Raw genomic sequence first — 27,595 nt, forward strand, 5'->3', positions numbered from 1 at the left:
GAGTCCAAATTTGAGATTTCTGGTTCCAACCGCCGTGTCTTTGTGAGACGCAGAGTAGGTGAACGGATGATCTCCGCATGTATGGTTCCCACCGTGAAACATGGAGGAGGAGGTGTGATGGTGTGGGAGAGCTTTGCTGGTGACACTGTCAGTGATTTATTTAGAATTCAAGGCACACTTAACCAGCATGGCTACCACAGCATTCTGCAGCGATACGACCATTCCATCTAGTTCGCTCTTAGTGGGACTATCATTTGTTTTTCAACAGGACAATGACCCAACACACCTCCAGGCTGTGTAAGGGCTATTTGACCAAGAAGGAGAGTGATGCATCAGATGACCTGGCCTCCACAATCACCCGACCTCAACCCAATTGAGATGGTTTGGGATGAGTTGGACCGCAGCCAACAGGTGCTCAGCAAAAGTGGGAACTCCTTCAACACTGTTGGAAAGGCATTCCAGGTGAAGCTGATTGACATAATGCCAAGAGTGTGCAAAGCTGTCCTCAAGGCACAGGGTGGCTACTTTGAAGAGTCTAAAATATAAATTGATTTGTTTTACACTTTTTTGGTTACTACATGATTCCATATGTGTTATTTCATAGTGTTGATGTCTTCACTATTATTCTACAATGTAGAAAATAGTACAAATAAATAAAAACCCTAGAATGAGTAGGTGTGTCCAAACTTTTGACTGGTACTGTATATAAAAAAGGATTACTGGAATAGTAAAAAATAAATAAAAATGACCAGCTCGCGAGGCCCCTTGATGATGTGAGGCCTGAGGCAATTGCCTCTTCTGCCTAATGGTAAGTCCACCATTGCAAACGGCAAGCTTTTTTTTCTCTTTTCTCCCTCACCCTTCTTGTTTGCCTCGTCTCTACCCATCAATTATCTCTGTCAAAGAATAGAGCAGTGAGCACAGAGGATTTGTAACTTTTGGTTGGTAATGTTGTGTGTGCAGAGGGTTTGGGAAATCATTTTTTTTTTTACTTGTTACACCACTAACATGGTCTCCCCAGCATCAGTTGCTATGATCCTAATGCTTATGGTGTACTAACTAGCTGGGAAATGGCCTCTGTAGGATAGACCATAAAAAGAGAGGCACAGACATGTCGGCTTCATTAAGTCACTATGCAGTGCTCTAGTGGAGAAAAATGAAGAACTGGCCTTTGTTTCTACACGCAGGTCCTTAGGATCTCTAACGTAGAGGCCATTAGTGGTGATAGGGAGACCATGTTTCTCAGGGTTAGCATGGAGGCAGGTTATGAGTAGTGAATATACAATGAGACATGAACAATAATTATTTCTTTAACCATTTTTTCCCTGTGTTATTATGAAAGGACAAATATGACAAATACCTGAAATCTAAAATCGATACAGATTTTTTTTTTTTACGCAATATGTAAAGTGTGTTGTGACCCAACATGTCACACATTGAGCATGTTTGGGATGCTCTGGATCGACGTGTACGACAGCGTGTTCCAGTTCCCGACAATAGCCAGAAACTTTGCACAGCCATTGAAGAGGAGTGGGACAACATTCCATAGGCCACAATTAACTCTATGCAAAGGAGATGTGTCGCACTGCATGAGGCACATGGTGGTCACACCAGATACTGACTGGTATTCTGATCCATTCCCCTACGTTTTTTTTAAGGAATCTGTGAACAACAGTTGCATATTTGTATTCCCAGTCATGTGAAAACCATAGATTCTGGCCTAATGAATTTATTTCAATTGACTGATTTCCTTATATGAACTGTAACTCAGTAAAATCTTTGAAATTGTTGCATCTTGCATTTATATTTTTGTTCTGTGTAAAATCAAATGAACTCCTATAAAGGTAATTATACAGTTCTTTCGGAAAGTATTCAGACCCCTTTTCCACATTTTGTTACGTTACAGCCTTATGCTAAAATGGATTAAATAGTTTTTTTGGCTCATCAATCTACACACAGTACCCCATAATGACAAAGCACTAACAGGTTTTAGAAATGTTGGGAAATGTATTACAAACGAAAAAACTGAAATATCACATTTACATAACTATTCAGACTCTTTACTCAGTACTTTGTTGAAGCACCTTTGGCAGAGATTATAGCCTCAAGTCTTCTTGGGTATGACGATACAAGCTTGGCACACCTGTATTTGGGGAGTTTCTCCCATTCTTCTCTGCAGATCCTCTGAAGCCCTGTCAGGTTGGATGGGGAGCGTCGCTGCACAGTTACTTTCAGGTATCTCCAGAGATGTTCGATCAGGTTCAAGTCCGGGCTCTGGCTGGGCCACTCAAGGACATTCAGAGACAGTCAGACACTCCTGCGTTGTCTTGGCTGTGTGCTTAGGGTCGTTGTCCTGTTAGAAGGAGAATCTTAGCCCAAGTCTGAAGTCCTGAGTGATCTGGAGCAGGTTTTCATCAAGCAGCTCTCTGTACTTTGCTCCGTTCATCTTTCCCACATAACTTCCGGCGCCGAAAAGAGATGGCCGCCTCGCTTCGCGTTCCTTGGAAAATATGCAGTATTTTGTTTTTTTACGTGTTATTTCTTACATCGGTACCCCAGGTAATCTTAGGTTTCATTACATACAGTCGGGAGGAACTACTGAATATACGATTAACGTCAACTCATCATCGTTCCTACCAGGAATATGACTTTCCCGAAACGGATCCAGTGTTTTGCCTTCCACCCAATACAATGGATCTGATCCCAGCCGGCGACCCTGTGCGACGCCGAAAAAGGGGAAAACGAGGCGGTCTCGTGGTCAGGCTTCGGAGACGGGCACATCGCGCTCCACTCCCTAGCATACTACTCGCCAATGTCCAGTCTCTTGACAATAAGGTTGATGAAATCCGAGCACGGGTAGCATTCCAGAGAGACATCAGGGATTGCAACGTGCTCTGCTTCACGGAAACATGGCTAACTCAAGGGACGCTAACGGAGTCGGTGCAGCCAGCTGGTTTCTTCATGCATCGCGCCGACAGAAACAAACATCTTTCCGGTAAGAAGAGGGGCGGGGGGGTATGCCTTATGATTAACGAGAAGTGGTGTGATCATCATAACAACACACAGGAACTCAAGTCATTCTGTTCACCTGATCTAGAACTCCTCACAATCAAATGTCGACCGCATTATCTACCAAGGGAATTCTCTTCAATCATAATCACAGCCGTATATATTCCCCCCCAAGCAGACACATCGATGGCCCTGAACGAACTTTATCTGACTCTTTGTAAACTGGAAACCACACACCCTGAGGCTGCATTCATCGTAGCTGGGGATTTTAACAAGGCTAATCTAAAAACAAAACTCCCTAAATTCTATCAGCATATCGATTGTGCTACCAGGGCTGGAAAAACACTAGACCATTGTTATACTAATTTCCGCGACGCTTATAAGGCCCTCCCCCGCCCCCCTTTCGGAAAAGCTGACCACGACTCCATTTTGTTGATTCCAGCCTACAAACAGAAACTCAAACAACAAGCTCCCGCGCTCAGGTCTGTTCAACGCTGGTCCGACCAATCTGAATCCACGCTTCAAGACTGCTTCGATCACGCGGATTGGAATATGTTCCGCATCGCGTCCAACAACAATATTGACGAATATGCTGATTCGGTGAGCGAGTTCATTAGGAAGTGCATTGACGATGTCGTACCCACAGCAACGATAAAAACATTCCCAAACCAGAAACCGTGGATTGACGGCAGCATTCGCGTGAAACTGAAAGCGCGAACCACTGCTTTTAACCAGGGCAAGGTGACCGGAAGCATGACCGAATACAAACAGTGTAGCTATTCTCTCCGCAAGGCAATCAAACAGGCTAAGTCTCAGTACAGAGACAAAATCGAGTCGCAATTCAACAGCTCAGACACAAGAGGTATGTGGCAGGGTCTACAGTCAATCACGGATTACAAAAAGAAAACCAGCCCCGTCGCGGACCAGGATGTCTTGCTCCCAGACAGGCTAAACAACTTTTTTGCCCGCTTTGAGGACAATACAGTGCCACTGACACGGCCCCCTACCAAAACCTGCGGGCTCTCCTTCACTGCAGCCGAGGTGAGTAAAACATTTAAATGTGTTAACCCTCGCAAGGCTGCAGGCCCAGACGGCATTCCCAGCCGCGTCCTCAGAGCATGCGCAGACCAGCTGGCTGGTGTGTTTACGGACATATTCAATCAATCCTTATCCCAGTCTGCTGTTCCCACATGCTTCAAGAGGGCCACCATTGTTCCTGTTCCCAAGAAAGCTAAGGTAACTGAGCTAAACGACTACCGCCCCGTAGCACTCACTTCCGTCATCATGAAGTGCTTTGAGAGACTAGTCAAGGACCATATCACCTCCACCCTACCGGACACCCTAGACCCACTCCAATTTGCTTACCGACCCAATAGGTCCACAGACGACGCAATCGCAACCACACTGCACACTGCCCTAACCCATCTGGACAAGAGGAATACCCATGTGAGAATGCTGTTCATCGATTACAGCTCAGCATTTAACACCATAGTACCCTCCAAACTCGTCATCAAGCTCGAGACCCTGGGTCTCGACCCCGCCCTGTGCAACTGGGTCCTGGACTTCCTGACGGGCCGCCCCCAGGTGGTGAGGGTAGGTAACAACATCTCCACCCCGCTGATCCTCAACACTGGGGCCCCACAAGGGTGCGTTCTGAGCCCTCTCCTGTACTCCCTGTTCACCCACGACTGCGTGGCCATGCACGCCTCCAACTCAATCATCAAGTTTGCGGATGACACTACAGTGGTAGGCTTGATTACCAACAACGACGAGACGGCCTACAGGGAGGAGGTGAGGGCCCTCGGAGTGTGGTGTCAGGAAAATAACCTCACACTCAACGTCAACAAAACAAAGGAGATGATTGTGGACTTCAGGAAACAGCAGAGGGAGCACCCCCCTATCCACATCGACGGGTCAGTAGTGGAGAAGGTGGAAAGTTTTAAGTTCCTCGGTGTACACATCACGGACAAACTGAATTGGTCCACCCACACAGACAGCGTTGTGAAGAAGGCGCAGCAGCGCCTCTTCAACCTCAGGAGGCTGAAGAAATTCGGCTTGTCACCAAAAGCACTCACAAACTTCTACAGATGCACAATCGAGAGCATCCTGTCGGGCTGTATCACCGCCTGGTACGGCAACTGCTCCGCCCACAACCGTAAGGCTCTCCAGAGGGTAGTGAGGTCTGCAGAACGCATCACCAGCGGCAAACTACCTGCCCTCCAGGACACCTACACCACCCGATGTCACAGGAAGGCCATAAAGATCATCAAGGACAACAACCACCCAAGCCACTGCCTGTTCACCCCGCTATCATCCAGAAGGCGAGGTCAGTACAGGTGCATCAAAGCAGGGACCGAGAGACTGAAAAACAGCTTCTATCTCAAGGCCATCAGACTGTTAAACAGCCACCACTAACATTTAGCGGCCGCTGCCAACATACTGACTCAACTCCAGCCACTTTAAAAATGGGAATTGATGGAAATTATGTAAAAATGTACCACTAGCCACTTTAAACAATGCCACTTAATACAATGTTTACATACCCTACATTACCCATCTCATATGTATATACTGTACTCTATATCATCTACTGCATCTTGCCATCTTTATGTAATACATGTACCACTAGCCACTTTAAACTATGCCACTTTATGTTTACATACCCTACAGTACTCATCTCATATGTATATACCGCACTCTATACCATCTACTGCATCTGCCATGCCGTTCTGTACCACCACTCATTCATATATCTTTATGTACATATTCTTTATCCCTTTACACTTGTGTGTGTGTGTAAGGTAGTAGTTGTGGAATTGTTAGGTTAGATTACTGTTGGTTATTACTGCATTGTCGGAACTAGAAGCACAAGCATTTCGCTACACTCGCATTAACATCTGCTAACCATGTGTATGTGACTAATAAAATTTGATTTGATTTGATTTGATCCTGACTAGTCTCCCAGTCCCTGCCGTTGAAGAACATCCCCACAGCATGATGCTGCCACCGCCGTGCTTCACCGTAGGGATGGTGCTAGGTTTCCTCCAGATGTGATGCTTGGCATTCAGGCCAAAGAGTTCAATCTTGGTTTAATCAGATCAGAGAATCTTTTTTCTCATTGTCTGAGAGTCATTAGGTGCCTTTGGGCAAATTTCAAGCGGACTGTCATGTGCCTTTTACTGAGGAGTGGCTTCTGTCTGGCCACTCTACCATAAAGGCCTGATTAGTGAAGTGCTGCAGAGATGGTAGTCCTTCTGGAAGGTTCTCCCATCTCCACAGAGGAACTCCGGAACTCTGTCAGAGTGATCAATCGGGTTCTTGGTCACCTCCCTGACCAAGGCACTTCTCACCTGATTGCTCAATTTGGTCGGGCGGCTAGCTCTAGGAAGAGTCTTGGTTGTTCCAAACTTCTTTCATTTAAGAATGATGGAGGCCACTGTGTTATTGGGGACCTTCTTTGCTGCAGAAATGTTTTGGTACCCTTCCCCAGATGTGTGCTTTGACACAATCCTGTCTTGGAGCTCTATGAACAATTCCTTCGACCTCATGGCTTGGTTTTTGTCTGACATGCACTGTCAACTGTGGGACCTTATATATACAGGTGTGTGCCTTTCCAAATCATGTCCAATCAATTGAATTTACCACAGGTGGACTCCAATGAAGTTCTAGAAACAGCTCAAGGATGATCAATGGAAACAGGATGCATTGGAAAGGGTCTGAATACTTACGTAAATAAGTTATTTCTGTTTATTATTTGTAATAAATTGGAAAAAATGTCTAAAAACCTTCGCTTTGTCATTATCGGATGTTGTGTGTAGATTGGGATTTTTATTAGAATTTAATACATTTTAGAATAAGGCTGTAACATAACAAAATGTGGTAAAGTCAAGAGGTCTGAATACTTTCCCAATGCACTGTATATTTGTGTGGGCCCTCACCCTGCCTCCTTTCAGAGCTCATTGGATGATTTGACTTGTCTCTTCCCATCAATGTATGTATCAGTGATGAATAATGACCTCCGATGCGTTCAGGAGTGACGTGGCCTCTATTTGAAAGAAAAATGACAAGGGGCCTGCGTGTGAATGCTTGTATACCATTTAGAGAATGATATGCTATGCCTCTGATGTGATGTCTCATCATAAATAAAAGTGATTGCCACCCAGCATCCTGTGAATGACGGCTGCCATAAATACTCATTCACAGCACCACTTGCATATATCCTCATTCGGTCTTTCTCTCTCTCTTAAAAAAAGGATATATATTATTGAAATGGACAATCAAAACAAATGTTTTCTCCACTGTGAGGAGGCCGGGTGGGAGCCCCTTTGGAGAACAGTGAGAGATGTGTGTTGTGTTGCTCTCTAGCTTTGGGCTTCTCTGCGCTGTTGTTATTTGGTTGTTTACAATCACTGACATGATGTAATGGGATGGCTGTGAAAGTACTAGCCAGTAAATGGCACAGAAAATAAGACAGACCTAAATGGCTTTTTCTCCCCCTTCTTTCTCTCTCTCCCCCTGTTTTCTCCCGAACTGGGAATATGTCCTGCATTTTACTGAGGGAACGAGTCTTGAATATAAGTAACTGTTTTTTGCATTAGGTGCTCCCCGGAGGTAGGGGGAAAATATCATGTCCCTGCGTGAAATGCGAATATGAAATCTAGCAGAAAGAAATATTTATGACCATTTTCTGCTTGATTAGAGTTGGATGACATGCGCTAGGATACAGGGACTGGAGAAAAGGGAGCATTGCTTCTGTGAAAATGTTTAGAGCAGGCCCTGCCTGTCCATCCATCTGTCTGTCTGTTCTGGGGAGGGAGAGCATGGGAACGGCAGTGGGGTATGTCCATGTCCAACGGGATTCATCTGGGAGGGAGACATACAGTAGGGAAGTGATAGGCTTCTTCAGTACCATACTCCAGAGAGGTAGGCCGCTGCCAAACAGCTACAGGTAAACTAAATGCCTCCCACCAGTCACAGCATAGACATATTCTACACTCCTACATTTGTCACACAAGTACATTAATAGAATGTGGATTAGATTACTCTGTCAATATTCACAACACGAAGCAATGTTTTGCTGTTTTTCTTTTCTTGAAGCAAACAGAAACAAATGTTAGCCATCTAAGAGCTAAAGGACCTGTGTCTGTATAATGTCGTTCTGTGGACATTTACAATGAATAAGCTATCTTGTTTTATGTACACAGAACAAAAATATAAATGCAAGATACAACAATTTCAAAGATTTTACTGAGTTACAGTTCATTTAAAGAAATCAGTCAATTGAAATAAATTAATTAGGCCCTAATCTATGGATTTCACATGACTGGGAATACTGACATGCATCTGTTGGTCACAGATACCTTAAAAAAGGTAGTGGTGTGGATCAGAAAACCAGCCAGTATCTGGTGTGACCACCATTTGCCGCATGCCTTGCAACATACAGTTGAAGTCGAAAGTTTACATACACTTAGGTTGGAGTCATTAAAACTAGTTTTTCAACCACTCCACAAATTTCTTGTGAACAAACTATAGTTTTGGCAAGTCGGTTAGGACATCTACTTTGTGCATGACACAAGTCATTTTTCCAACAATTGTTTACAGACTGATTATTTCACTTATCATTCACTGTATCACAATTACAGTGGGTCAGAAGTTTACATACACTAAGTTGACTGTGCCTTTAAACAGCTTGAAAAATTCCAGAAAATGATGTCATGGCTTTAGAAGCTTCTGATAGGTTAATTGACATAATTTGAGTCAATTGGAGGTGTGCCTGTGGATGTATTTCAAGGCCTACCTTCAAACTCAGTGCCTCTTTGCTTGACATCATGGGAAAATCAAAAGAAATCAGCCAAGACCGGTTTGCAAATGCACATGGGGACAAAGATCGTACTTTTTGGAGAAATGTCCTTTGGTCTGCTGAAACAAAAATAGAACTGTTTGGCCATAATGACCATCGTTATGTTTGGAGGACAAAGGGGGAGGCTTGCAAGCTGAAGAACACCATCCCAACCGTGAAGCATGGGTGTGGCAGCATCATGTTGTGGGGTTGCTTTCCTGCAGGAGGGACTGGTGCACTTCACAAAATAGATGGCATCATGAGGTAGGAAAATTATGTGGATATATTGAAGCAACATCTCAAGACATCAGTCAGGAACTTAAAGCTTGGTTGCAAATGGGTCTTCCAAATGCACTTTGACCCCAAGCATACTTCCCAAAGTTGTGGCAAAATGGCTTAAGGACAACAAAGTCAAGGTATTGGAGTGGCCATCACAAAGCCCTGACCTCAATCCTATAGAAAATATGTTGGCAGAACTGAAAAAGCATGTGCGAGCAAGGAGGCCTACAAACCTGACTCAGTTACACCAGCTCTGTCAGGAGGAATGGGCCAAAATTCACCCAACTTATTGTGGGAAGCTTGTGGAAGGCTACCCGAAACGTTTGACCCAAGTTAAACAATTTAAAGGCAATGCTACCAAATACTAATTGAGTGTATGTAAACTTCTAACCCACTGGGAATGTGATGATATAATAAAGCTGAAATAAATCATTCTCTCTACTATTATTCTGACATTTCACATTCTTAAAAGAAAGTGGTGATCCTAACTAACCTAAGACATGGAATTCTTACCAGGATTAAATGTCAGGAATTGTGAAAAACTGAGTTTAAATCTATTTGGCTAAGCTGTATGTAAACTTCCGACTTCAACTGTATCTCCTTCACATAGAGTTGTTCAGTCTGTTGATTGTGGCCTGTGGAATGTTGTCCCACTCCTCTTCAATGGCTGTGCAAAGATGCTGGATATTGGCGGGAACTGGAACACGCTGTCACACAAGTCGATCCAGTGAATCCCAAACATGCTCAATGGGTGACATGTCCGGTTACGACGCCGAACTGCAGTCAGGTCAAGACCCTGGTGAGGACAAGGACGACGAGCACACATATGAGCTTCCCTGAGATGGTTTCTGACAGTTTGTGCAAAAATGATTTGGTTGTGCAAACCCACAGTTTCATCAGCTGTCTGGGTGGCTGGTCTCAGATGATCCCGCAGGTGAAGAAGCCGGATGTGGAAGCCCTGGGCTGTCGTGGTTAAACATGGTCTGAGGTTGTGAGGCCATTTGGACATACTGCCAAATTCTCTATAACAACGTTGGAGGCGGCTTATGATAGAGAAATGAATATTAAATTATCTGGAAACAGCTCTGGTGGACATTCTCGCAGTCAGCATTCCAATTGCACGCTACCTCAAAACTTGAGACATCTGTGGCATTGTGTTGTGTGACAATCAGCACATTTTATAGTGGCTTTTTATTGTCCCCAGCACAAGGTGAACCGGTGTAATGATCATGCTGTTCAATCAGCGTCTTGATATGCCACACCTGTCAGGTGGATGGATTATCATGGTAAAGGAGAAATGCTCACTAACAAGGATATAACCAAATTGTGCACAACATTTGAGAGAAATAAGCTTTTTGTGCATATGTAACATTTCTGGGATCTTCTATTTCAACTCAAGTAACATGAAACCAACACTTTACACTTTTCAGTATAATTGTATGTGTGCAGGTGTTGACAGTGTAAATATACACATTACTGTGGCTGATACTTCTGGGAGTGTGTTAATGTGTGTGTTAGAGTGAGAGAGAGAGGCGGAGTCATTTCCCTAATGTCTGCCGTATAACAATCCCCACTACGCCACTTGTGTCATATTTTTTGTATTTATGCACACACTCAATTTTCTTTTGTCATGCTTCGGATAAACGTTAATCATTGCAGCTTGCAACAGGGTAATCTGTGTTGTGGTGTTATGGCATATGAGACATGCCAAAGTTGTAAATAATATTTTAATTACTATATTGATGCAATTGTCCTTTCTCCTGAGCAACATTCCCTGTCAACCATTGGATTGTGTCCATACTGAGCATATGACTGGGGAAAAGGCATGGCTCTTAGAGCCATTTCCTATGTGTCAGAGAAGTACAAAATTGAGAGTATGATTAATTTTTCAATTTCTCTCTGCGGATATCTAATAATTGTGCCCATAGATAGCCAAGGGCCCTTATTAAACATTAAAATGCAAAAAGAAAGTTAGAATCAGAAAGATGGTATTTTGGATTGAATAATGTAAAATAACTGTAGGGCAACAGAGAAAAAGCTAACTAGTCGAGGTTTATTCTTGAAATGTTTTCCACCATCATGGGTACTCTTAATTACCAACTTTTATCTGCAGACTCAACACTATATTTATTTTTCCTCATTTCTAAATGCTAATTTTGTAACCTTGCGTACATGTCAGTAAATCTGTTTAAGGAATTATGTGAAATGTCAGTCTGAAGAATTCCTCTGCCAGGATTGTTTTTATTTGGTTTGTAATTGTGGTAGACAGACAATAGTTATATTTTTTTAATTCAAGTTCTGATAAGTAATTCAAGCTTATCTTCAGCATATAAACGCTTGGCTCCTTGATCTGTAAAAGAGGCTGTGTTGCACGTGGTCTTTAAGACATTGGTCACAAGCATTTCGCTACACTCGCAATAACATCTGCTAACCATGTGTATGTGACCAATAATATTTGATTTGATTTGATTCGCGACATGGTGGCTTTTACCCTTGCTTCTTGAAGAGAGACACTGCTTTAAGAAGAAGCTGAGCCTTTGAGGAGGGTAAATCCACCTGGACTTCTCTCTGTGCTGTCTTCCTCAGTTTGCTCTCTTCCACATAATATCATCTTCATCTCAGATAGCTGTGGCACAGGGGAACTGCATTTGTTGATCAAATTTGGCTTGGCTAACACTGCCATCTCCTCCCCCAGAAGTGAGGGGCTGTGCCTGGAATGCACGGCAGAGCTGAGCCGCGGCGTGGTGATTGATTGATTCTGCCTGTCACAGGACAAGATAACCACATCAGTAAATACTCTGTACTCCTCAGCCTCCCCCTGCACAATCACAACCGAGGGCATCACTGGGGCTACAGCACACTGATGCATGTTGGGAATTCATTGTGAGGTTGTATTGCGTCAGTGAGCTCCACTTGCGATGTTTGTTTAGTCCAATCCCTGATCTACCCTTTCAAACCAGGGTTATGGTAGACATAGAAAATGAAGCACATGTTTAATTTAACATACACACGTATTGAACCAGCACTGGCTGTTCTCTGAGGGGACTTTGATTGGCGTTAAAACATTTTTATATTTTTTCTCCATCTGATGAGAGGTCTCTAGCTGGTATTACACTGTGCTGGTTTCACTATGTGTGCCCATCTCCATGAGTTCAATTGAAATTGTCCTTCGTGTGGAGGCAGATTAAACTGGCCATTCTTGCTATATTTATCTGTATCTTGGAGTGACTTTGTACTCTCTGTCTTTGCACTCAAGCTCAATGAAAACAATAAATTGTGTCCTTATCTTTTGAGCGAAATCAAGATGGGCTCAAAGGCCTGTGAGTTATTTGTGGCTCTGGAGAGAGAAGAAAAAGAGACTGGAAAATGGACACCCGTCTCACATTACAGACAGACAGACAGAGAGAGAGAGAGAGAGAGAGAAGAGGTTTTTATCACAAGAGAGATGTGCACAAGCCTGGAGTGAATGAAATCCAGAGGAGTGCTGTGTGAAATTGAAAAAGGGGCCAGTGGGATTTGGGGGTTAGGAGACTGGGGGTACTGGGGACACAGTGTGCCTGGCTGACTGATGGATTATCCCACACCTTCCTTTCCCTCTGCTCTCTCCCACAGACTGGGTCACTACTACAAAGCCAACACAACTGTATTGGGATAACTTACAGAAGGGCTGCTTGCATATCAGCTAGCTAATTCCACCAAATGTGTAATTTGTTGTAATTCACTTTCAGTTCATTTGATCTATGTATAACATCCATCCATGAAGCACTAGTGCAGTATAACCACACAGACAGACATGACTGAAAGCATCCCAAGGTGATTCCATAGAATGTCTTTCGTGACTCTACGTTGGTATACTGTATCCCATAAATAGAGGAATGCCAGGCCTTACTCTCTCCTCTCTCTTGCTCTCTGCTCTATGTAGTACATTACTGAGACTCCAACAGCAGCAGCAGCATTGTCTTTGCTTCTCCCCCAGTCTCGCTGCATCTCCCTGGGCCTGGCCTGGGCTGGGTGGAGGAGGAGAGAACAGAACAAGATCTCTTCCTGGCAGGTGGACTGTACAGTGGGGAGCTGCAGCTTCTGCCTTTTTGCTGACTCACCACAGAACCAGAGAGAAACTGTAAACTAGAGGGGGAAATGAACGTTTATACACAGAAGTGTGTGTGTGTGTTCTATTTGAACCACCTGAGCTCCAGCCAGAACGCTGGTTTTGCCCTCTATTTCAAACAGATGTAGGGGAGGGGAAGAAAAGCCTTACGAGAGTCCCGCAATCAAAATAATTATCTTTACAGCTGTATGTTTACAAAGTGTTTATGTGATATTCTGCAGTCTGTCTTACTGAGGTGGCTTTCATGTGTTAAACACGATAAATACCTCCATCTATTAATATTGAAACACATTTGAGGGTGCCAATTTAAATATGTTTATGTGTGTAAAACCCTATCATTTATAAAATTAATGCCCTGAGCTCCCGAGTGGCGCAGCGGTCTAAGGCACTGCATCCCAGTGCATGTGGCATCACTACAGACCCAGGTTCGATCCCAGGCTGTGTGGCAGCTGGCCGCGACCGGGAGACCAGTTGTACGGCGTTTCCTCTGACAAATTGGTGCAGCTGGCTTCTGGGTTAAGCAAGCAGTGTGTCAAGAAGCAGAGTGGCTTGGCCAGGTCGCCTCTCCCGAGTCCATACGGGAGTTGCAGCGATGGGACAAGACTGTAACTACCAATTGGATATCACGAAAAAGGTGTAAAACGTTTTTAAGAAACGAACACCCTTGCAGATTAGCTCATTTCCTTTGCTATGATGCATAGCCACAGGTCACAGGTTTGCGTGGCGCTCCTCACAGTCTCACCCCCTGCAGCCTGGCTCACATGCCCAGCATGAATCATAGGAGACGCCATGCACAGGCAGGCAGGCGGTTGGGTCCTCTTTGATGGGCAGGTTGAGAAGTTATAGGAGAGCTTTGGTTTTGTAGCCATGGGGCAGCACTGCCTTAACTTGTCCTGCTGCCAAACCCCAATCACTGCTAGCTGTACTGCTATACTGATGCACTAGCTCAACAAAAAGATTGACACACAGATTATAATCTTGGTTTTTGTAGAGCATATGTGCAGTATAGATAATGTAGTATCCACAGGACTGCTATCACATTACATCCAGTTCTAGATAAGTGCTAACATAATTATTCATGGTATACTATAGGGTTTCGTTTTGGTGTATAAACTTCTCTGCATTTTATTTTGATAGACATGTTCCCACTGGAATATAAGTTTAATTTGAATAATCACTGGTGCGTTACTTTGGATAACAGGGACATCAGTGTCCCAGGTGCATACAGAAGTAAATGAGGGGAAAACAGGTAATTATGCTAAACCTGTAAATGAATGAACTGCTGACCTCCAATTATAATTGATTTAATGGAGGGAATTCATATTTATCAGCCTTTTTAATATGTTTTTTCTTACTTTCTATGACCTTTTTTGATAATGTAATTAATTGGTATTTTCAGGGGGGAAAAACTCAGTCCTTCAAATAGAGAGGATATCTGTGTCTGCTATGTTTACGAGCAGAGCAATTATACTTGGCAACATTTACTTGAAGTAATGATGTCATATCCTGGAATGGGAGCAAATACTTCACTCCCTGGGGAGTGATAAAGTATACAATTATCAGTTTGTTTTTCTCTATTTGCAGAAATACATAATGCAGACATGTTTTTTTACTCTGTTATGTGCACTGGGCTTTCAGACAACCAAAATGATGTAAATGAGCTGAGCTGTAACAATGTCAGCAGCTGTGTATGATTCAGAAATAGCATTGTTATGCTAGTGTCTGCACTGAGTCTGGCAATCCGCACAAGCGTTCTCAAATATGTAGCGGTCAGTGACTGTACAGAGTTGCCAGGGACAGCTTTGTGTGCAGGCACTGATTGGGTGATGACATGGGCTACTTTACATATAAATTCTCTAGTGATTCACCTCTAAGTGAACCCATTGAAAGTGATTCTGTCACTGGCCTAAAGACAGAGGTGTTTATGACTAGGTAAGGCACGTCCTCTCAAAGGCCTTAAAGCACTGTATCTCTATACCCTCCCCTTTAATCACTGTATCACTCATAAACTCCATGAGGTGTGTGTGTGTGTGTGTGTGTGTGTGTGTGTGTGTGTGTGTGTGTGTGTGTGTGTGTGTGTGTGTGTGTGTGTGTGTGTGTGTGTGTGTGTGTGTGTGTGTGTGTGTGTGTGTGTGTGTGTGTGTGTGTGTGTGTGTGTGTGTGTGTTCGCACTGTGCTTGCACAAACGTCCTTCCTGTTTCTCATTTTTTAAACTTAATCAGCAAAAATAAAAGCTTTTGTAAGCTGGCTCACATTAAAGAGGTGATTATTGCTAATAAATACTTTTTATTCATACTTATTACAGAGGCAGTTTTCTTGTGGGGTTAATGAGAGTAATTTGATTTGCTTGAGAGATTACAGTTCCCAAGAATTAATGCGGCAACCCATTCCAAGATAGAGCGATATCTAAGATTCTTCACAGGTCGTGTGCTGCTAGATGCACCGCTCTCACATACTGTAGCAGCTAATGGAGGTGAACAGCAGTCTGTCATTTCCCGCCTGGCCCCCTATTCTAAAGCCCACATGCCCTTGGTTCTTGCAGTGCTTGTTGTTTGGGCTATTACTGTTTGTAGCTATGCCTGCATTTCACTTTGGGTTTGTTTCATTCTCACCATGCTGTGTATGTATGTTTCTCATTTTTAGGGGTGGACAGAACAAGTAAAATAGAATGATGGTGATGATTTATTATTGACTAATGCTAGATCAGAATCTAGAGAGATTCATCACCTAATTGCATTAATTTCAAATTCATTCAAGTTCCATCAGGACATACACTGAGTGTACAAGACCTTAGGAACACCTGCTCTTTCCATAACTTAGACTGACCAGGTGAATCCAGGTGAAAGCTATGATCCCTTATTGATGTCACCTGTCAAATGCAGGTTAAAGAAAGATTTTTAAGCATGGATACTATTGAGACATGGATCTTGTATGTGTGCCATTCAGAGGGTGAATGGGCAAGACAAAAGATGTAGGTGCCTTTGAACAGGGAATGGTAGTAGGTGCCAGGCGCACCGGTTTTAGTGTGTCAAGAACTACAATGTTGCTGCGTTTTTCACGCTCAACAGTTTCCCATGTGTATCAAGAATGGTCCACCACCCAAAGGACATCCAGCCAACTTGACACAACTTTGGGAAGCATTGGAGTAAAAATGGGCCAGCATCCCTGTGGAACGCTTTCGACACCTTGTAGAGTCCATGCACTGATGAATCGAGGCTGTTCTGAGGGCAAAAGGTGGGGCAACTCAATATTCTGAATGTTTTGTACACTCAAAATACAGTGTATTTTCTAGAGAAGCCAGATTTTTTGAGGCCACAGTCTGCGTTATTTAATATTTCCATCACATGTTTATGTAAGCCCTTTAAGCTTGCCAGATAACTTAATTTTCCTTGTGATCATCTTCTCCTGCAACGTTTATTGAAGCCTGCAGCTCAGGAGGTGTCTGTTCAGAGTGCTGAAGGTGTCTCAGGCTGATTGAAGCCAGCCAATTCTGTCACGGCGCTGCGCTTTGCATGCTAATTACTACAGGATGTTATGTTAGTTAAAAGTGCTTACTTAGTTACAGGAACTGCATTGACTTGTTGTTACTTCACTCACACTTGTCCACACCAATATGACTTGTGAGAGTTTGAGTAACGCCCAGTGTCCATGTTCAAGCCAATTAAACTAAAAGAGTATGGCTGCCCTCTTGTCTTTGCCCTCTTATCTTTCGTTAAAACACTACTATGCATCATGTCAGTCCAAGCTGACTGGAGATCTGTCCAGACTCAGCCAGGAGAGCACTATAGTTTATGGCCAAAGCAATCAGATTTTTTCCCTCTTCCTTTATTCCTGTCTGTCTGAGATCATATTACCCGTCTTGGAATGACTTCAACAGAGACAGTGCTATTCACAGGGAGCTGCCACTCCACTGCAACTCAATCCACAGCCATGGCCAATTGGGCTCACTGTGATTTATAGAATTATTCTCCCGTAGAGGACCTCTCTCTCCATCCACACTGGGATTCCTCCACTGGCACCTCATACACCTCATACAGGGGGTTTACGTGCTTTAGGTCCCAGGTCAAGACAAGGGAAATCAATGGCAGATGATGTACATATACAGGTGTAGGTTCTTCATTTTACCAAAATAATCCTGCAGCAATAGGATTTGAACATTTAGTCCATAATGTTGCTTGAACAGAGGTTAGGCTATTAGTTGGCTAAAAGTAGGCCTACATGAAAATAACAATACTGTTAATATAACCGTGTCTTAGGGTTTTTTGTGAATTTATGTAAATCACAAAGCTCATCTGCATTTCCTGCGGTGCAGACAATTCTCAGCAACAAAAGAGTGATCAACTTAATATCCTACATCTGTAGTTTTGGATCAGTGGAGCTATGATATAAGCATTTTTTGAAAATGTTTAGTATACCACAAATATATTAAGTGTAACCAAAATGCAGTAGCAACCAAGGGATGGCTTCTGTGCCATATCATTTGACTGAATTCCGTGTTTGTGAAATCAACAGCAAGGTTTGGGAAGATAGTGTTTTCTCTAGGGACATAGCACACCATATTAAATCCTGTCCTATTGACTTCCTTACCCTGCCCTGACAGCAGTGATAGGCTGTAGGTAATGTCACTCTACCTTTTAGGTGTTTCTGATTGGTGGCATGCATCATATTATGGGCAGGATTTATTTTTGTGTCAGGCAGTTGACCAGCAGAGTAGTAAACCCATAGTAGAGGAATTGTGGACCAATCAACTGACAACACAGAAGCAGCCAGTGCCCTGAGCAGTCTAAATCCCCCATGTACTGTCTGATGCAGTATATCAGTCTCCTACTGAAGCACTGCTTTGTTACGGGGTGTTGTGTGTGTAATGTGTAGGCTGCCTGTATACATCTATATTCAGTGCAACTCAAATCAGAGATGTAGGGCTTTGCTGAGAGTAACTTGAGAGTTTGCTGCTGAATTGATGAAGTTGAGTAATGTGAATGAGATGAAAAACAACGAGGCATTCCCATTCTAAACACTACGCTTCAACGCTGGATACATTTCCACAGAATCCTTGCTTCACGCTGCGTTTTAGAATCATCCTTTCCCAAGCACGACACTCCTAACCACTACCTGATGCAACTCTGCAGACGAAAATGCAATAACAAACGAAACAAGGTTTTTTCAAGCACCCGTCTAAATAGTTTGCATTTTCTGTGTTCTATCGACTTCACGGAAATTACAGCAGAATGCAATGGTGGGCTTCCCCAGGCGTTGGTGTTGGCAAGGAAAAGGGAAAGGCAGCAGGAGGGTATAGACTGAGATCTGGCTTGCATTGTTCCCAGCTCTTTCTTTTTTTATATTATTTATCTTTTTATTTTTTCTCTTCTCTTCCGCACTCAATCTCCCTCTCTCTCTTGTCCCTTTCTTTCTGCCATCGAAATGGAACCAAAGCATTGACTGCTCCCCTACTGATTTGCCTCTGTGTGACCTCCCTTTAGTGGTGCCATTCACAGGCGGTGCTGGAGCAGAATGCAGGGGGAGAGAGAGTGACGCGCTCTGATAGACTTCGCTAGTGAAGTGGATTAAATCAGCATCAGGCTAGTGGAGCTGATTACCCTGAATATGAAAATGCAGTATCTTAATGGTACATATTTTCATGAGGCAGCCCAGTTACCTTTCATTTTGCGGCTCATATGTCTATTCTTATGAGTCATTTACTTCTTTAATTACCTTTAGCAGCAGATGCACAATGGTGTATTAATGTGAATGATTTTTACGGCCACTTTATCATACAGTGCCTGGGAAGTTGAAAGGCGTAATTGAGGTGGAAGAGCGACTCATGAGGGAAACAATATTAGTTGACAGCTTCCCTTGTAGTCGGGAGGGTGTTTATGAGTTTACACCGCTCTAAAGCAGTAATAAACACAGTATTCGTTTAATAACTGCTGAATGGCGGGGACAAAAATGCCTTCACGGAGGGGTGATTTGCATTATGTTATTGAATCATGATAGGAAGTTGGTGTCCCATAATCAGACAAAACTGCATGTGTGTGCATGCGTGTGTGTGTGTGTGTGTGTTTGTCCTGCCTGTGTGAAGCCAGTGAAGCCATTCAAATTTTCTTACATTCGTAAGAATGTATCTTTTCTGTAGGTTTTGGCCCTGTTATTTTAATCCTAAATGACACCTGAGTGTGTGTGTGTGTTGTGTCTACAGTTTGTGTGATTTTCTTTGTGTATTTTTTGACCCAGACCTCTGAATTGGGGCCTACTTTTTGCCATCTGTTGTTAAGCTGCTAGCTAAGAAAGGCTGGAGAATCCAAACAAACGGAACCTGTTGGGCCTGCATAGCTGAGCTGACCTCCCGGGCCACCTGTACCAGGCTCAGAGTAGATTCCGGGGCCACTGTTTACTCTCTGCTCTGCGCCTGCTCCATGCCCCCTCCCCTCTCTACCCTCCCTCTTTCTTTCTCTCTCCCTCCTCTTCTCCCTTCACTCCCTGCCCTCCATCATTAGTCCCGCTCAACAGCATCCTCTTCCATCTACACTCATGTTTAATAAGTTTACTTTCTACCCTGTTTTTCTTTCACTCCATTATCCCCATTAAAAATATTTGTCAAGCCATCGCATTACCTGTTATGGGGGGAACAAAACAAAATTTGATTTTTATTGAAGTCAGCTTGCATCTTATATAATTGCATGCTGTGCTTTATATTGTTTAAACATGGCAATTTGAAATGTTTAGTGTTGTCATAAATATTAATAGATTAGTTGAAAAGTGCAGCAAAGGAAAGGAATATAATGGTTTGAAGTGGGTACAAAACATTGATTTATTTATGTATTCTACATGAATTAGTTTGGAAATCTAAACATGGGTTAGAGAGTGTTTTTCAGAGGGCCTGTAATGCGTGAGGTTTATACATGGGTGCCTGTTTTCCATGTGGAGAGGCTTTTTGGAAATGGCATTAATTATATACTTACAGGGAATCCAGCCCTGCCTACTTTGCATTACAGATAAACAGCCATTGTACAAAAAAAAGTATATAACTCAATTAATATAAATTGACATGATTCCTCCTGCTGCTTATCTGCTCACATGTTTAAAAATTGTCCCAAATCATATGCATTTCAATAAAAATTAACGTATTGTAAGTGAATTCCATTACTATATGTTTGCACACTCAATGCCCCCCTGACCCCACATTATCCTACTTGTCCTATTCTAAAAATGTGTCAGTAACTCTCCCAGTTTCAATAAATTCCCCACCAGTCTTACAATAGCCTGCATAATTTACAAAAATGGAAGGAACAGCTTTCCACTCTGTAGGAGGGAGTCAGCCTACTGTACTATGAACACACCAGGAGGATCCAAAGAGAAGTGGGCTTATTTCACAGGGCTGCTGAAGGCCCTTTGTTTGTATAAAACATTGCAGGGGTAGAGCCAGGGCCATAAATGTCAGGTGAGTTGAGACGTGTGCTCTTTCACTCAGAAAGTTAAGCGGACAACCTTGACATTTAGGCCATCACCAGGCAAACCCACAGACCTGAGAAGGGGGAGAAATGCCTGTGTCTGCTGAGCAGGACTACATTAAGGACAAACCTATTAGCTGTGTTTTTGCTGGCCATATGAGAACCTTGGGCTCCTGTCTAGTAAACTCCAGCCACTGGGTAAACAGCCAGCACTGGACCCCACTCTCCTCTACTCCTCTCCGCTTTCCTCCACTCCTCTCCTCTCTCTGCCATTTTTCCTCTCTCTCCAGTCTCCACAATGGCCGCAGGGATCCGATTACACCTGCGCGCACATCTTCTAGCAATTAGGGTCAATTTGTTTGAAATCATTTCACATTCAAGGTCTACCCTGACGTTGGAGTTGGAGGACATTGGTGAGTCGGAGAAAATAAAGAGGGCTCTCTCCTGATGGGCCTAAACAAACACACTAGACCAGGCCCACGTCACCGCACCTCTTGCAGTGGAGCCACCCTGAATGGAGCCCTCTCACTTTTCACACAACCACTCTCTTTACCTGGCTCACATTTGTCTGTCAGTTTGAACTGGAGGATGAGTGTTGCTGGTCTCTTCTTTCTGAGTAACGTAGCCTGCCACTAGACGTCTCTCTCAATAACCAGTGCACTTGAATTCCTCTGCAGTTGAACACAAGTTGTTTGTATTTTTTGTTTACTCAAGGTCAACAGATGTAGAGAGATAAAGAAGTGCTTTTGGTCATGTCCAAAATGTGCGTACCGTTACAACATAGTAAAAAGTTTAGGGCTGAATCAAAGCAAAGACTTGTGGTAATTCTCAGAGCAGGGATTTGTATGGCACCCAGAGCTGGCTTTAACAGCAGGAAACCCAAAGCCTGTAAATAATCCACATGTGCAGACTGCATATAAAGACATCCAGTACTTAGCCATTCCCTTATCGCTGCTAGATAGCCCTGGGACATGAGAGCTGCTCCTGCCTTTTCAGAGGCTCTATTCACTAATATGGTGTGAAAGTAGATTTAGAAATAAGGCAGCCGCTGTTTATTAAAACAGACCCGTTAACACAGCGGAAGGTGTGAACTTTGAACACATTTGAAAGAGAATGTGCAAATGACAAGGATATCAAATTGCATTGTCTTTGTTGGCAATAAGACCTTGTCAGATCCTGGAGAGTGTTTGTGTGTGTGTGTGTGTGTGTGTGTGCGTGTGTGCGTGTGTGCGTGTGTGCGTGTGTGTGTGTGTGTGTGTGTGTGTGTGTGTGTGTGTGTGTGTGTGTGTGTGTGTGTGTGTGTGTGTGGGTGGGTGGGTGGGTGGGTGGGTGCGTGCGTGCGTGCGTGCGTGCGTGCGTGCGTGCGTTAGAATAAGTCAAAACTTGAATACGTGTATTTCTGTGTAAAACCCTAGTTAATTCTATAAACATACAGTATTTCCCCCCTTAGCTTGACATCTGCTTCGCCCTAAAGCACGGCAGTCTCCTGTTCCCTTTGCATCCTAGTTATCTGTTTGTATTGTCTGTCTTTGAACTGTATCTGATCAGTTCCACCTAATATGTCTCTTGATTTGTGCTATTGTAGTGCCCAGACAACATGCTGTTCTCCTCATTTCTCTGCTCTTTAGATGCTCCGGTCTGTCATCCGCTGGCAGTTTAGCGCGTCTGGAGCTGCTTTTAGGCTTGTACGTCTATCAAGCCCCAGTACCTTTGAATATGAGATCAAAAGGAGATGAATTCCAGGGAAAGAGGGGAGAGAGAGAGAGGAGAGGCCTTGTGTGAAGAGAAGAGTGGGTGCTGTGTAAACATCACAGTGACAGCTTACAATGGGTTATTTTAGCACAGCATCAGGCCTCTCCAAGGCAGCCAGCTACAGTCGCCTTGTTAAACAACAAATCATTCCTCAGCCTCTAGCCGGCCTCACCTCGGGAAACACTCTACATAGGTTCCCCAGCTAGACTTTTTTATATCGTTATTTTTCGATAATGACCGTCTTTTGACTCATCATGTGTCTTTCGCTTTTAAAACTATTTTATAAAGTCATTGGGGAAAACAGAGCCCAAACAGTATGACTAATACTGTAAGTGATTATTTTCTGACTGTTTTTCCACTTTATCAAATATGAAAGACTTAATGAGGTTAGTTTCTATTTGATGATCAACTTGAGATCAACGTGGATGATCTTACAATACACAGTGTTGCATTGCAGCGTCATAGTTACTGTATTTATGCTGATTGATGATGCAGTACTGTAGGTGTTGTGCCAGGTTTTTTTCTGTTAATGATTCCCAGAAATCTATGTCTTCACCCATTAGTATCTAAAAACTCCCATCATATCCTGTTGACTCAAGTATCTTAGTTCCAACACCCCTCTTAGTAAACCAGACACGTTACACCAAAGCATGCATGTGTCATAAGTTACAGAGAAAACTAAATAGTACTTTTGTTTATTCATAAATGTTCCCCTGTAGTAATCCGTAGGCTTGGCTTAACTATTTGGTGCTCTGTTGTGCCATGCTGCCTCACCAGGTAAGATCATTGTGTCTTCAAAGAAGAACCTACTGTCCTTTATTCCATTACACAGCTCCGACATTTGTGTTCTATTGTCTATTTAAACTTGACTTCTTGCTGCACATTTTGCATAAGTACTGTAGTACAATGTGTATATAACTTTTAACCGTCAACTCATTCTTACCTACAATAACCTACTTGAGGTTATTGAATTACATTGATCTTGTATTGCATGCTTTAAGTGCTAGGTAGGTCTGCCACTGTAGGCGGGAAGATAGGAAGTTTGTCATACTGTAACTGAATGGGTTAAATATCATGTTCTTATAATTAGGGCTATAAATAGTCTGTTATTGTTTGTGCCTTAGCATTGCGTTGGATTTCTCTGTTTGTGTTGGAGTGAATCTCATACTGTCACAAGAAAAGGGTACACTATCTTTATGAATGTGTGGGATTGGGGTTTTCCCCTCACAAGCTATAGGCAGGGAGAGAGAGAAAGAGAGAGAGAGCATGTTTTAATGGTGGTAGGGTAAAACGCCAGGAGAGTGGCCTCTTTGTAGCCTGTAGTTATATTCTTGCCTCATGATGTCATCCCACAGGCCTGTGTTTGAGAGGGTCAACACACAAACACGGTGCAGAGCAGCGCACAGCTGTTTGCCTCTGCCTCTGAGCTGGACTCCCCTCTCATCCTTTCCTTTATAGAGCATTTACAGGCCTATAGATCATCTTCTCCTATCACTCTCTCTGTTTCTCTATAAGCCTTTCACCATACCCTCTTCCTTTTCCTATTTCACTTTCATACCATCTTCCACACATTCCTCTTACTCTTTCACGCGTTTCTTTACATTTCCCTCTTACGTACTCTGAGCACCTCCTCTCTCCACCCCCCCCCACCTTTTCCGATTTTCGTCTTCAACATACCACTTTTAATTTGCGTCTGGCAATCAACCTGACTCATCAAATAATTGACTCGAGGACTATAACTCTGCTGTGTGGGATGGCTCGGACTGTTAGTTTAATTGTGGGAGTAATCGTCTGTGGAGTATGGAAAGTATGAGCCTAGTTATTTACTCAGATGTTTTACTGGTGTAGGTGTGAGGAGGCTGGCGGCTCACTGTGGGAATACACGCTTGCTTTTCTTGGTATCAGTGTGGTTTTCATGACCACTGTTTTTCCCGGCTCCCCGGCTTTGTTTGTTCTGGATGGCATGTTTGATTATTTATCGTGAGGGAAAAGGGAGTAGCTGGAGCAATAAACATGTGACTGCACTGTATTTTGTTTTCCACTGAGAAGGCCGTGTCCTTTAACAGATATTTGGAGCAGCAATAAACCTTTTATTTACTTTCTGGAGGGGAGGGGACAGAGGGAGAGGAGGATCAAAAAGCACCGTTCTGTGCCTCTGACTTTTTCTGTTTACTGTAATTGCAGCCTACAGTATACACACGCACACTACATGTTCATGTTTTTAAATGTATGTAAATTGTAAAGTCTTTTTTCTGTATTGTCTTTTCGTTACGAGTAGGCCCCCAGTAAGACTAGCTGTCACCATTGGCGTCGACTAATGGAGATCCTAATAAATAAAATCTAAATCAACAGAAAATATTTGCATTGGCCTGTGGCTATTGATTTGTGTAAAATTCTGTTTGTTTTGTTATCTATCAGCAGTCCAAGAACACGTCGTTGTTTGGGTTACATCTGTTGTGTTAAAAGAAGAGTGGTCTCAAGGGAAGGGTTGAGCCCCAAGACACAATCAAATATCTGCTTTTAGTTTCAATGTTGTTCCCTTTTTTAACCCACCATCATTTTCATCTCTCTTTCAGGCTCTTCAAGTGGCTCGGCAGATCCTTCTACAGCAACAACAACATCAACAACATCAACAACAACAACAGCAGCAGCAGCTGCAGCTTCAGCAAGGCACCGATCTAAAATCCCCCAAAGACAATGAGAATCAGCCAAGCCTACAGGTACGAGAACACACTGTCATATGCTTGTTAAGAACATGCAAAAAGTGTATGCTTACACCAGTCAACCGTCATATTGTTGCTTCCAAGTTGTAGACCTCAAGACAAACAAAAGCGGTTGGACGGTTGTAAGTCACTTATTAAGTTGAACAATGAAGAGCTGAACTTTCTTGATCTTTTTTATAGTACACTGTGTGCTGTTTTCATTCTGTCATGGGTGAATGTAACAAGCAACCTTCATAAACAGGAAATTAAGAGAGGCAGAGTGAGTGACGGTTGTAGGCCAAGCACGTTTGTGTGTGTGTGTTCGTGGGTGTGGATTGCAATGTGAGTGTGATCAACAACATACATCTCAGGCTGTGACACATTAATTATATTACTATGTAGAATAAACACAGTTCTGAATGATATAAAGCCTAGACTCTCAGAAATCAGCCTCTTGGAAATATTTTGATGTATTCCATTTTTTAACAAAGCCAAGGAAATAATGCACACATGATGTGTGTTGCTGATCGAGGCCTGTTGTAGTAGTGGTTAATATGTGATAGAAACATTAAAGGAGGATAAAGGAGAAGAGAGGGGAAGAGTAGGTGATGTTTCCAACTCTCCAGCAGAGATATGAACCTTTAGGAGCTTTAGGTGCCCTTTGGTCTCTCTCTCTCTCTCTCTCTCTCTCTCTCTCTCTCTCTCTCTCTCTCTCTCTCTCTCTCTCTCTCTCTCTCTCTCTCTCTCTCTCTCTCTCTCTCTCTCTCTCTCTCTCTCTCTCTCTCTCTCTCTCTCTCTCTCTCTCTCTCTCTCTCTCTCTCTCTCTCTCTAGCTCTCTCTCTAGCTCTCTCTTTCATCACTGCCCTCAATGGGGGCAGTAATATCAAGGAGAAACTGTTTTCACCACTTACAGCAGATCACCACTTACAGCAGATCACCCGTTTGAGCCGCCTCATATGTGTATCTTTGTTTGAACGAGAAGGTGTTGTTTGTTTCAGTGTGAAATTGCAAATGACTTCTGGGCATATTTGGTCATTAATACGAAGGACTGTTCTATATGTGTGTGTGTGTGTGTGTATATATATATATATATATACATTTAATAGCCCCTTTCCCATAGCAGCTAGGTATAATGACAGGTACACATGTAGGATCTTAATTTAATCTCTCTTTTATTGCTGAGAAGTTTCCTGCACCGCAGGAAATGCAGATGAGCTTCATGATTGACATAAATTCACTGAAAACACACATTAACACACACACTAACACACGATTATATTAACAGTATTGTGTTTTTGAGAAAGTTCATACTTGATTTGTCCTAGCGAAAAATGTATCAACCCCTACAAAAATCTCATGAATTATAATCCACATGATCAATCACATTTCCTGTTGCCGCAGGATTATTTTCCCGCTGTAGCAAACTGACTCAAATTAAGATCCTACATCTGTAATTAAAGAGGCAATTTTTTGTCTCAATAATAGCTCTAGAGGATTACCTTTGTGCTGACCTTTTAGTTGTGTTGAACTTTTAGTCCTGTTGATCTTTCAGTCCTGTTGACCTTCAGTTGTATTGATTTTTCAGTTGTGTTGACCTTTTAGTTGTGTTGACCTTTTAGTTGTGTTGACCTTTTAGTTGTGTTGTAGTTGTGTTGACCTTTCAGTTGTATTGACCTTTCAGTTCTGTTGACCTTTCAGTTGTGTTGAACTTTTAGTCCTGTTGATCTTTCAGTTCTGTTGACCTTTCAGTTGTATTGACCTTTCAGTTGTGTTGACCTTTTAGTTGTGTTGACCTTTTAGTTGTGTTGTAGTTGTGTTGACCTTTAAGTTGTGTTGACCTTTTAGTTGTGTTGTAGTTGTGTTGACCTTTTAGTTGTGTTGACCTTTTAGTTGTGTTGTAGTTGTGTTGACCTTTTAGTTGTGTTGACCTTTTAGTTGTGTTGTAGTTGTGTTGACATTTTAGTTTTGTTGACCTTTTAGTTGTGTTGACCTTTTAGTTGTGTTGACCTTTTAGTTGTGTTGTAGTTGTGTTGACCTTTCAGTTGTGTTGACCTTTTAGTTGTGTTCATCTTTCAGTTGTGTTGACCTTTTAGTTGTGTTCATCTTTCAGTTGTGTTGACCTTTTAGTTATGTTGACCTTTTAGTTGTGTGTGCATTTGTCAGGATTCAAATAAGTTGAAGGGATCAAACTAAAGAGTTTCCCAAGTCAGGCTGGAAAATGTATAGCAGAGGTCAACAAACACGGGAGGTTACATGGAAGATTCCAGAGTACAGCCAGTTTTTGGTACATAGTGAAGTACTACACATTCTCCCACAGACAAGAAATACAAATTCTAACTTATTGATGTATTCAGAGATCTTGCCCAACCTGTCACTCAGCCATTGAAAAGAGAGCTGGGCCATTCTTCCTCCTCTGCCCAAATCTTGTGAAGAGCACAGGCTGGTTGGCCATAGTATC

The 27,595-nt window shown here is 42.9% G+C and overlaps 1 protein-coding gene across 10 annotated transcripts in view; it reads left to right on the forward strand.

Moving 5' to 3' along the window:
• Nucleotides 1–27,595, forward strand: part of LOC139556251 (forkhead box protein P1-B-like) — a 247,220-nt gene that overhangs the window by 146,768 nt on the left and 72,857 nt on the right. For all 10 annotated transcript variants that reach the window (XR_011671095.1, XM_071370018.1, XM_071370029.1 and 7 more), the window contains one exon: nucleotides 25,012–25,155. Coding sequence is in view for 9 of the 10 variants with exons in the window: in XM_071370018.1 (XP_071226119.1) it covers nucleotides 25,012–25,155 (144 nt within the window). In the remaining variant the exon portion in view is untranslated. The remainder of the gene's footprint in view (nucleotides 1–25,011; nucleotides 25,156–27,595) is intronic.

The sequence above is a fragment of the Salvelinus alpinus genome, chromosome 2 (assembly GCF_045679555.1).
Source record: "Salvelinus alpinus chromosome 2, SLU_Salpinus.1, whole genome shotgun sequence".
NCBI lineage: Eukaryota > Metazoa > Chordata > Actinopteri > Salmoniformes > Salmonidae > Salvelinus > Salvelinus alpinus.